This window comes from Antechinus flavipes, chromosome 1, assembly GCF_016432865.1.
Source record: "Antechinus flavipes isolate AdamAnt ecotype Samford, QLD, Australia chromosome 1, AdamAnt_v2, whole genome shotgun sequence".
Lineage (NCBI taxonomy): Eukaryota > Metazoa > Chordata > Mammalia > Dasyuromorphia > Dasyuridae > Antechinus > Antechinus flavipes.
This window is the reverse complement of record NC_067398.1, coordinates 59,056,526-59,068,336: the sequence shown is the minus strand read 5'-3', so window position 1 is coordinate 59,068,336 and position 11,811 is coordinate 59,056,526. Positions and strand designations below refer to the sequence as shown.

The window sequence follows — 11,811 nt, the reverse complement described above, 5'->3', positions numbered from 1 at the left end:
CCCTTCTACCCGCTTTGTATGGTAGTAGTAGAAGTGGAAGTCTCCTAATTAGAAGTTGCCATGGAATAGGAACTGGACCTGTGATTTCAATGATAATAGGACTTCCGTGGATGAAGAAATTCCCTCTACCAATGAAGACTGGCACCTTCTCTGCAGTTCATAATCTTAGAGAATTGCCTAGAACAGTGGTGTCAACACTGAAATAGAAATACAGGGAAAACAAATTCATGTTGTTGTTCAATTTGATTCCATGGACCAACCATCCATAGGTCTTTCTTGGCAAAGATGCTGGTGTGGTTTGCCATTTCCTTTTCCAATTCACTTTACAGATGAGGTAATCAATTTACAAACTGAGGTAATCAATTAAATTACTTGCCCAGGGTCACACAACTAGTAAGTCTCTGAGGCTGAATTTAAATTCAGGAATATGAGTCTTCCTAACTCCAGACCTGATGTGCCACTTAATTGCCCATCAGAATCTCTTAGTGCTATCCAAATCCAGGGTGTTTTGCACTCCTTTTCCTGAGGGTAGAATGGCCAAATCATCTTTTGTCTTCCACAACCCTTATAAGAACTCCAGGACAAAAGCCTCCAATCTCCTGCCACAGTTGGATAAATTTTACAAGCCTGAGCCAAGTCACCATAAAAACTCTGACCCTGTGAAAATGCCAACCCAAGTAGGATTTATTTCTTCCTCTAGCCCCCCACATCCTGGCTCAAGAACTGCAGTAAATGTACATGCATTCACACCCAGAGGCCGCAGAAAACCATCAATCATAAAAGCTTTGAACTGTTCCTTTTTTCCCCGGGAACTAAGCATTTAATTCTAGTTCCTCTTAATTCAGGATGCCATTTCCCCATCAATTCCAACTTCAATTCCAAATAAAAAAAAGTCATTATCACCTTTCTAGTCTGGAAGCTTCAAACAACCAATCCATTAACAAGCTTTTATCGAGTGCCTACTATGTGCTGGGCCCTGTGCTAAACATTGAGGATGAAAAAGCATTCCTTTCCCTCAGGAAGCTCACATTTTAATAATGGGAGATTATGTACAAGATACATACAAAATATTCTAGAAGGAAGGACACTGGCAGATTAGAGGAGAAAAAAGCATTTGAGATGAGTGTTTTATTTAAAAAAAAAAATTGGCAAGGTAATTGGGGTTAGGTGACTTTTCCAGAGTCACAGAGCTAGTAAATAGTAAGCGTCTGAGACTGGATTTGAACTCAGGTCCTCCTGACTCCAGGATCAGTGCTTTATCGACTGTGCCATCTAGTTGTACACATGTGAGTCTTAATGGGGAACCAGAGATTCCAAGAGGGACAGCATTCCAGGCATGAAGGATAGCCTGAATATACAGAGAGGAGATGAAACTTCATATGTGAGGAAAAGCAAATAAAGCCAATATTGGGGTACCAACAAGTATGAGGAGAGAAACAATAAATAACTCATCCATTGGTAAGTTCCTCCTGGATCCTCAATTTGGAGGAGGTATCCAAGCTTTCATTCCCCTCTCAGCCCTATTTCTACGTGGCCTTGTACTGGATATTTTCATCCCTCAGTGATCCCCTACACTTCAGCTCCTATTAGAATATAAGCTCTTTGAGGGAAGGGACTGTCTTTTTAATTTGCTTATATTTATATTCCCCATGTTTCTCACAAGGAATGGTAGTTGATAAACGTTTTATTGTGTGTTGGTCAATCATTTTCAAGTCTGTCTGACTTCATGACCCTTTTTTAGGTTTTCTTGAAAAAGATACTGGAAAGGTTTGCCATTTCCTTCTTTAGCTTATTTTACAGATGAGGAAACTGAGACAAACAGGATGAAGTAACTTGCCCAGGGTCACACAGTCAATAAGTGTCTGAGGTCAGATTTGATCTAAGTCTTTCTGACTCCAGATCCAAGTTTCATTTTATACTAGGAATACAGAGCTGATTCAATGTTAGGAAAACTATGAATATAATTGACCATTTTAATAACAAAAACAAAAAAAATTATATGATTAGTTCAATAGTTGCTAGAATCTTCTGTGCCACATAGTTGCCCCAGTATTAATAAAAGCTTATTTCAAATGTAATATCAAATGTATTTTTTCACTAACCATAATGCAATCAAAATTATAATCAAGAAAGAGTCTTTGAAGCAAAAATTAAAAATTATTGGAAATTAAATGAGTCAAATAACAAATTATAGAAACAATCAACAATTTCATTAAAGATAATGACAATGAGACAACACACCAAATCTGTGGGATACAACCAAAGCAGAACTTAGGGGAAATTTTTTATATCTCTAAAAAGATATATCAATAAAAGAGAAAAAGAGGCTATCAAGGAATTGAACATACAACTAAACAAATAAAAAAGGAATACCAACAAATTAAAAACCCTGAATTAAATATCAAAATAGAAATCCTGAAAATCAAAAGAGATGGGCAACATGGAAAGATTTTTTTTTTAATGAACTAATAAATAAAAGTAGGAGCTGGGTTTTTAAATAATAATAATATAAACAATCCATTAGTTCATTTGATTTTTTAAAGAAAAAAGCCAATTTGCCAGTATCAAAAATGAAAACAATAAATTCACATGCAATAAAGATGAAATAAAGGCAATTATTAAGAGCTTTTTTTGCCCAACTATATTCAGTAAACTGAGAATCTAAATTAAATGGATGAATATTTACAAAAATGTAAATTTTCTAGATTAACAGAAAAGGAAATAAAATAAATAATATTTTTATAAAAAGAAAATGCAGAAGCCATAAATGGATAAAGAATTGATAAATGAATAAAAATAAATAAATGAATAAAGAAAAATCTCATAGATTTATAAGTAAATTCTATCAAATGTTTAAGAAAATTAATTCCAATATTATATAAAATATTTGAAAAATATATAAAGGGATCCTAACAAATTCCTTCCATTACACAAGTAAGATCTTGATACTTAAACCAAGAAGAATCAAAACATGAGTTTTTGAATTAATATTAATGCAAATATTTTTAATAAATTATAGCAAAGAGATTATAGCAATATATTGCAAAAATCCAACACTATAACCAGGCTTCATTTTATAGTAGGAATACGGGGCTAATTCAATATTAGGAAAATTATGAATATAATTGACCATTTAATAACAAAACCAACAAAAATTATATGATTATTTCAATAGTTGCTGGAAGAGCTTTTGACAAAATATAACATCCATTTCTGTTTAAAATACCAGAAAGCATAGGAATCAGGAGTTTTCCTTAAAATGGTAAGACTAAAAGCCAGCATCATCTATAATAGAGTCTGTTTTTTGTCCTTTTGTATTCCCAGTGCCTAACGTAGTTCATGATTAAACAAGAATTAAAGTGGCTCACAGGAAATCAAATGGGTAATTTTGTTTACATAAAATTAAAATGATTTTGCACAAACAAAGCTAATGTAGCTAAAATTTAAAAAGAAATATTGAACTGGTCCAACCATTTTGGAAAACATTTTGGAACTATACCCAAAAGTTCTGCATACCCTTTGACCTAGAGATATCGCTTAGAGAATTGTCTTAGGAAGATTCTGAAGATCACCTGGCAGGATAAGGTATAAGACACTGAGGTCTTTCTTAAACTAAACTGCCAAGCATTCCAACTCTCCTGAAGAAACCACAACTCCATTGGCCGGCAACATTGTTCAAATGCCAAATGTACACTTGCCAAAAAAATTATTTATGAAAAACTCACACAGGGCAAGTGCTCACAAAGTGGTCAGAAAAAGTGATACAAGGTATTCTCGTGGTATCTCTTAAGATCTTTAGAATTGATTGCATTTCATGGGAGACACTGGCACAGGACCACCCAGCATGGTGTGCCCTCATCAGAGAGGGTATTGTGCTCTATAAACAAAGCAGAATTGAATTAGCCCAAAGGAAATGTGAAATATGCAAAATTAAAGAAGCTACCCCAAATGTCCATATGGATTATTTGTGTCCGACCCGTGGCAGAGCATTCCGAGCTCATATTGGTCTGATCAGCCACAGTTGGACACACTGTAACTTGATTCTAACACTGTGATGTCATTTTGGTCAGCTTCAAAATGCAGGACAATAATCCCAAGAAAAAATCTAAGACAAAAAGTACCTATATATTCAAAAATATTTATAGCAGCTCTTTTTGTAGCAAAAAAAAAAAAAAGTTGGAAACTAAAGGAAAATCTACCAATTGTGGAAGCTGAATGAGTTATGGCATATGAATGTGACAGAATATTAATATGCTGTAAGAACCAATGAAGAGGATCATTTCAGGGAATCTGAGAAAAATTTCTATGAAATGAGCAAAGTGAAATGAGCAGAACCAGGAGAATAATTTATACAGAGAAAATATCATCAAGTCAAATAATTTTGAATGACTTAGCAATATGATGCCCAAGCACAATTCCAAAAAATTCATGATGAAACATGCTCAACCCACCTTCAGATAGAGAAGTAATGGATTCAGAATGTAGATTGATACATATTTTTTCTTTCTTAATTTCATTTTTTTGCATATAGCTAATGCAAGAATTTCTTTGTGATTATATATATCTGTAATGGACTTTGTTCTTCTTACTTTCTCAGTGAATAAAGAAGGATATAATTTAGAACAAAAATTAAAATTGAATTTTTAAAAATGCCTGCCCCATATTTGAAGTCAGGAAGATTAGTCTTCCTGACACCAGAAGAGGGTGCTCTGTGAACTATGGCACCACCTAGCTGTCCTGCTTGGAGTATTTTTGCATTTGATCCCTCAGGTCTCAGTTTTCTCATCTGTGAAATGAAAATGTAAATCTAGACAAGTCATTGAGTCCTTCTTGTTTCCATCTCTGAAATCACCAACAAGTGACCATCAGTTTTTGCTTGAATCTCTCCCCAGGAAGCATTGTACACTTTGGAAAAGGTCTCATTAGGCAGTTTTTTGGTTTTGGGTTTCCCACAAAAAAAAAAAAATTAGCTTTTCAAATCTTCCCCATCTACTCCTAATTCTGTCCTCTGTAGTCATGTCTAATCTTTCTCTCATAGAATAGTTGTTCAAATACTTATTGAAAGCTATTATGGTATGGGCTGCTAGATGGTGCTATAGAGCACAGAGTCTGAAGTCAGGGAGACCTGAGTTCAAATTCAGCCTGACATTTACTTGCTATGTGATCCCAGACAAATCATTTAACCTGGTTTGTTTGCCTCAATTCTCTTCTGTAAAATTAGCTGGAAAAGGCAATCCTGGCAAACCACTTGAGTATCTCTGCCAAGAAAACCCCAAATGGGGTCATAAAGAGTCAGCCCTGATTGAAAAACAACTGAACAATTATGGCACGCCTTCCATTCTTCCAATTTTCTCTTCTCCAAACTAAATACCCCATGTCCCTTCGAGCAATGCTTCTATATGATGTGACCCAGACCGAGCGGAGCTGTAGCACCTCCCTAATGCTGGAGTTCTCTCCCCCTTTGTTCCCCACCCCCTTCTTTGGCCCCCACAAAGTAGGCAGGGCCTCCCAGCAGGAACCGTGCATGAAAGAGATAAGGAAAACCACCAGCAGCTATACATAGGACCCTGGAGAAGGAGGAATCAGCCTTAAAGAAACCATGGAAGGAGGGGGAGGAGAGAGCCCTAACTACAGAAATCTCACGTTCCCTTTTCTTCTAGGATAAAGGGTATGATGGAGGGATCAGGTGTCAGAATGTGTCGCTGGAAGTACCGGGGCATGACAGGAGGACTGCATGAGCCAGTCAGGGCTGAAAGAAAGAAATCCCTTTTAATTGACATGTATAAGGGCACCATAACTGGAGAAACCCGAGGAAGCCAGAAACAAGGACAAGGGGGGAGTCCTAAGATACCCAAATGAACCTCTCGTATTGGGGGACTGGAGGGACATTCTCCAATCTAGGGCAATTTGTCAACACCCTTCTCGTGGGACTGGGACCAACACCCCAAAACTAGGATAGCCCCTCTAGCCTCCTTCATTCTAGCGACCCTACTGGGACTGAGAGAAGGAATACCTAAGGAAGGCACCAGAGAGAGAATAGGGCCATGTTGGCAGCAAAGCAGAGTTCACAATGGTGTTGGTCACAATGGGTTTGGCGGTCTGCTCAGGTCACAGGGAGGAGCTGCCAATCAGCTGGGAAACTGGAAACTTCTAGCCTGGAATGTCCAAGAGTAGAAATTTTGAAATAAGACGAGAGTCCAGAGAAGAGTAAAATATCCCAGAGTAGATGGGTGAAGGGATGGGACTAAGGAGTGGACAATGTGGGGGACAGAGAAAAACAGAAAGAAGCAGAAAGTTTTCTGAACTGCCAAAAGGTGAAAGAGTTTATGGTATATTGAAAAAAATCCTGTTAGGACAACTGAATTATTCTAGTATAGGTGTTCTTTTTTTTTTTTTTCTTGAGGAAATTGGGATTAAGTGATTTGCCCAGGGTCACACAACAAGTTAGTGTGAAGTGTCTGAGACCAGATTTGAATTCAGGTCTTCCTGACTTCAGGACTGGTTATCTACTTGCCCCAAATAGAGGAGTTCTTAACCTGCTGTGCCTTCTGGTTTCTTCTGGTGTTCTAAATATTTTTCGATGCATAAAAGAAAATACATAAGATTACAAAAAAAAAAAAAAAAAGAATTATATTGAAATATTATCACAATGTTACTAAAACAAAGTCAAGGACCCCAGGCTAAGAACTTCTGAGCTCATCACAGTCCCATATTTACTGATTGTCCCAGAAAAATGGTTTAACCTTACCAGACTTCAGTTGTACCATATTTAAATTAAAAGGATTAGATTAGATGAGCTCCACAGTGTAATTCTAGTGTTCTAAGGATTCCTTCCCTAATCTTGTCTCTAAATTTCATTCATATTCTCCTGGGGTTGTCAGTTTCCATCCTACTAGCTTCTAATCCAGCAAGCTCGTTTGCTTACTATCTATGTGACCTTTGCCATATCAATTCATTGAGGATCAGTTTACTTCTCTATGAAATGAAAGGATTAGTCTCAATTATCTCTTAAGACTTGTCCCAGTCCCAATGATCTATGACTGGATGACAATTCTGGCTAAAATTCCTTATGTTTCTATTGTCTTTTAATTTTTCCCCCAAAGAATTTCACATCTATTATTTCATTTGATCCTCACAAGAATGGTAAAAGGCTAGAAGTGGAGGTACAGATGGAGAAACTGAGTCACAACATGGGAAAATGATTTGGAACATGTATTAGATTTCATTTCGCCTAGGTCAGAATCTTTTTTTTCTCCACTACCTTATGTCTAAAATCCCTGAAACAGAAGAGAAATCTCTGATGTCATATCTTTTGTTCTGACTTAGTGGGACAGTCCTTGTCCCATGCGTGGGAGTCCCTCTACTAGAAATGTCCAAGAAGGGCAAAGCTTGACAGGATTCTCTTCCCCACACCCTCCCGTTCAAAGTGAGGCTTCTGGGACCTTATGGCAAGCTGGCTGCGTCCTCTCTGAAAATGAACTTGGCATAAGTGTATTAGAGAAAAAGGCCAAAATGGACGGGATCCATGTTCTTCTCTCCTTGGGGTATCATGGTACAGCAGAGTACTATGGATGAAGCCAGATGCTGTTGGTTTGAATCTCTACTCTGCTACTTATTTGGGCAAACCAGTTACCCTTTTCCGGCTTTAATTTTCTTCTCTTTGAAATCAATGGCCAGACAAGATGACCCCTGAGGTCCCAGCTCTAAAAGTCGTATCTTCTGCTTCTTTCATCCGCCAAAAACACAAAGGGGTTGGCCAACTGCCTTCCGCCTCCTGAGATGGGCTTTTCTGAGCAGCAGTTCTGGACTGCAGCAGGCTATTTTTATTCATTTCCTTCCTTGCTTTCTGAACAGCAGGGTGACTCCTGTCTTGGATCCCTCGTCCCAAAGCTGCTGATGGCCCCAGAGAGAAAGGAATCCAGAAAAGGTAACAGAACATGAATGAGCATCAGGTCTCTAGCACTTTTCCCAAGGTCTTTCCTTCCTTCTCTTCCCCCTCTACCCCTAATCTTCCCCTGCTAGGTGCTATGGCAGGACCACGGGGAGCTCAGCTTGGAGATCAGAAGGATCCCCTTGAAAGACATGCTCCCCCTCCCCCCGCAGATGCCTCATTCCAGTTCATCCTTTTCTAGATCTTTATTCCAAACATGGGAACCCCCCCCCCAAAAAAAAAAAGGTCTGGGAACAAAGGGTGGATTTCCGGTGTCTTTGTGAGGAGATATGGTCTAATGGAGAGACCACTGGATTTGGAATCAGAAAACCTGCCACTTCCTAGCTGTGTGACTCTGGGTGAATCACCTCCCTCATCTCTCTGAATAGCCTCTCAGCCACTGAGGGCTAGCCCAGAGGCACAAGCACTCGAGTTTGTAGTCTACCTCAAAACATGCCAGTGGTCGCACAGGCAACTCTTACTTTGTGATTTTGAACATCAGGCTTCCAATGGGAATAATGAGGGTGATAACAAGAGCAGCTACCCTTTTGTAGTGATTTAGTGTTCTCTTTTAATCCTCACAATAACTCAGTAGGGTAGCTGTTGTTATTCCCATTTCATAGAGGAGGAAACTGAGACAGAAAGAAGGCAGGGTCACACAACTAGGAAGTGACTGAGTCAGGATTATAACTTGGGTCTTCCTGACTCAGGGACCAGCGCTCTGGCTCTGAAGCAGGAAGGCAGCATCTCCTCCCAGAGAGGGCTGCTGGCAGGGCCCTTAAAGGTAGTCCTGGACATTGTAACCTTGGGGGAGACAGGGCTGCTGCCTGTTTGAGGCTACACATGAACCCTCTGGGCTGTGAGCCAGACCCCAGACTCCCACAGTCAGGCTAAACATCCACGTGGGACAGCATCAACCAGAGTGTGCATACTCGCTCCTGGAGACCTTCCTTAACCAGCAGCCCATTACCTACAAGCAGAAATACATCTATTTGGAAGGCAGTGCAATGCAATGGACAGAGCCAGCCGGGAAGCCAGGGAGACCTCTAGGCCAGTCATTTCACTTCTTAGTGTCGCAGGGGATTCTCTGTCGCAGGGGAAAGGTCAACCTGAACTGGTATGAGGGGGTTTCCCCCTCTCTCTCTTCTCTCTTCTCTCTCTCTCTCTCTCTCTCTCTCTCTCTGTCTCTCTTTCTGTGTGTGTGTGTGTGTCTCTCTCTCTTTGTGTGTCTCTGTTTCTCTCTCTTTCTCTGTCTCTCTGTCTCACTCTGTGTGTGTGTGTGTCTCTCTCTCCTTGCGTGTCTCTGTTTCTCTCTTTCTCTGTCTCTCTGTCTCTGTGTGTGTATGTGTGTGTCTCTCTCTTTGTGTGTCTCTGTTTCTCTCTGTGTGTGTGTGTGTGTGTATCTATCTCTGTGTGTATCTCTCTCTCTTCTCTCTCTCTGTCTCTGTCTTTGTGTGTCTCTCTCTCTGTCTCTCTCTTTCCCTCCCTCCTTCTCCTCTCTCTCCCTCTCTCTCTCTTCTCTCTCTCTCTCTCTCTCTCTCTCTCTCTCTCTCTCTCTCTCTCTCTCTCTCTCTGTCTCTGTGTGTGTCTCTCTCTGTCTCTCTCTCTCTTTTCCTCCCTCCTTCTCCTCTCTCTCTCTCTCTCTCTCTCTCTTTCTCTCTCTCTCTCTCTCTCTCTCTTGCTCTCTCTCTCCCCCCCTCCTTTTTTCAATATGGAGTAGTGGAAAGTATAGGTCTAGCGATCAGAAGTCTTAAAATCTTAATCTAGTTTTGCTATTAACTGACTATATGAATTCAGCTAAATTCTCTCCTTTCTCCCACCTTCCTCTTCTGTAAAGTGAGGGGATGGTACTAGATTAAGATTCTTAACTCTTTTTTTAACTTTTACTGTAACATGGACCCCCAAGTGTGATGGAGCCAGGATCAAGCGGCTCAGAATTATAGTTGTTAAATTTTCAGCGTGAGCATCTGCACCTTGAAAATGGGCAGACACTATAAATCAGGGCTTGTTTTATTGTTTTGTTGATTGTAGAGACTTTTTTAAATGATGGTTCTGTGGTTCTATGATTCTAGGCAAGGAGAAAAGAAAACTCCAGTGAGTACATTTCTTATAATACCTCCCTTGTCTTCCTTCTAAAGACAAATAGACCAACCATTCCCTTTGGAGTCAGATTGGTTTGTTGCCTCAAAAGAAATCCAAATCTTTCTATTCCGTCCCTTTTCCCAGAGTCATTTTTCTCTGCCCCTCCAAAAGGTCACACACTCAACTGTTGTGTTCCTCCATAGAGAGCCAGATGCTTCTGCCCATAGCCATAAAGTGGATACTGTTATTGTCGTGGGGTTTATCTGGTACTTTGGGCTGCCCCCCACCCTGTGCCTGCCAGAACCTGGAAACCTTTGGACTTCTGGTGAACTGTAGCAACAAGGGCCTGACCACAGTGCCCTCCCTGCCCAAAAACACCCGGCAACTCTACCTACAGAACAACAACCTGAGCTCCATCCCTGCTGGCACCTTTGACCACCTGAACTACATCTACAAAATTGATGTGACCAATAACCCCTGGCACTGCGATTGTAGAATCTTGTACCTTAAGCATTGGTTGGAGGACCACATCTGGGGCATCCTGCACCTGACCAAGTGTGCCAGCCCGGCCATCACAGCCAACCTGACCCTTAACCTTCTCACTGGCAATGAGCTAGAGGGCTGCCATCAGCCACTTCTCCCTGACCAGTACCGTGTCTTCTTCTGGGGAGACCTGGTTCTGATTGTGTTAACAGTCCTAAGTATCATACTCCTTGGTGCCCTCCTGTGGGTGGTTCAGAAGACCATCTATTGTGTCACCCTCAACCAGAGTACCCAGGAGGCTCTTCAGTGGCAGGAGAGCAGTCTGAGACATCAAAAATTCATGTGACGCCTCTGGACCCTAGCCTTGGAACTTCACCGGCTCTATAGCTTCGAGTCAGCTCGCCCACTGTCTCCATACCAGCTCTTTCAATGATCCAAATAAATGGTGAGCTCCCTTCTCACCAGCCTCTGTGTCTTTCTTTCATCGGCACCAATGGTTTGGGCTCTTTCCTGTTCTCAGGGAGCCAGTTCTTTGGGCTGTGTTGGCCCAGCCAGCTCAGAGCCGAAGGACTTGTCTTGGATGAGGAGGAAGCAATGCCCCTTTTGATCTCTGGGTCCCAGGGAAGCACTAAGGAAAGTCTCTGTCAAAGGGGATTGGTCGTAATGCCAGAAAGACCAGCCCACTCAGTAGTGTCCAAGTAGAGGGGCAACTCCCACCTGTCTCTGGGATCAGGTCATCACGAGATCTGTCATTTCCTTTAAAATTGACTAAATATGTGATTCTTCCAGTTCTCTTTGACCCAGGACAGAATGCTGAGCTTAGAGTCAGGAAGACCTGAGTACAAATGCTACCTTAGATATTCACAAGCTATGTGACCATCACAACAGATTTCTGCCTCAGTTTACTTATCTGTAAAATGGGAATGACAATAATAATGAATATAATCATTTCTAATAATATAATAATGGATATAATCCTTTCCAATGATAACATAATAATAGATACAATCCTTCCTAGTGATAAAATAATAATAGATATAATCCTTTCTAATGATAATATAATAATACACATAATCCTTTCTAATGATAATATTGTAATTGATATAATCCTTTCTAATAATGGATATAATCCTTTCCAATGATGACATAATAATAGATACAATCCTTCCTAGTGATAAAATAATAATAGATATAATCCTTTCTAATGATAATATAATAATACATATAATCCTTTCTAATGATAATATTGTAATTGATATATAATCCTTTCTAATGACAATATAATAATATAGTCCTTTCTAATGATAATATTATAA

General features: G+C 40.0%; 1 protein-coding gene across 2 annotated transcripts; it reads left to right on the top strand.

The window, feature by feature from the left end:
• Positions 1 to 6,227: 6,227 nt before the first annotated feature.
• Positions 6,228 to 10,956, top strand: GP9 (glycoprotein IX platelet). Of its 2 annotated transcripts, XM_051983616.1 has the most exons (3): positions 6,228 to 6,314; positions 7,855 to 7,927; positions 10,216 to 10,956. In XM_051983616.1, the coding sequence occupies exons 2-3, from the start codon at positions 7,897 to 7,899 to the stop codon at positions 10,839 to 10,841; spliced, it is 657 nt and encodes a 218-aa protein (XP_051839576.1). In that variant the 5' UTR covers positions 6,228 to 6,314; positions 7,855 to 7,896; the 3' UTR covers positions 10,842 to 10,956. The 2 variants fall into 2 exon arrangements, with proteins under 2 accessions (XP_051839576.1, XP_051839569.1); XM_051983609.1 differs by lacking the exon at positions 6,228 to 6,314 and having other exon boundaries at positions 7,798 to 7,927.
• The last annotated feature ends 855 nt before the right edge of the window (positions 10,957 to 11,811 follow it).

Excerpts from the sequence above, each read along its gene's own strand:
- GP9 (XM_051983616.1), top strand. The coding sequence starts at position 7,897 with ATGGCCCCAGAGAGAAAGGAATCCAGAAAAG. Across the intron at positions 7,928-10,215 it reads GAGAAAGGAATCCAGAAAAG|AGAGCCAGATGCTTCTGCCC; the intron begins GTAACAGAACAT and ends GTTCCTCCATAG.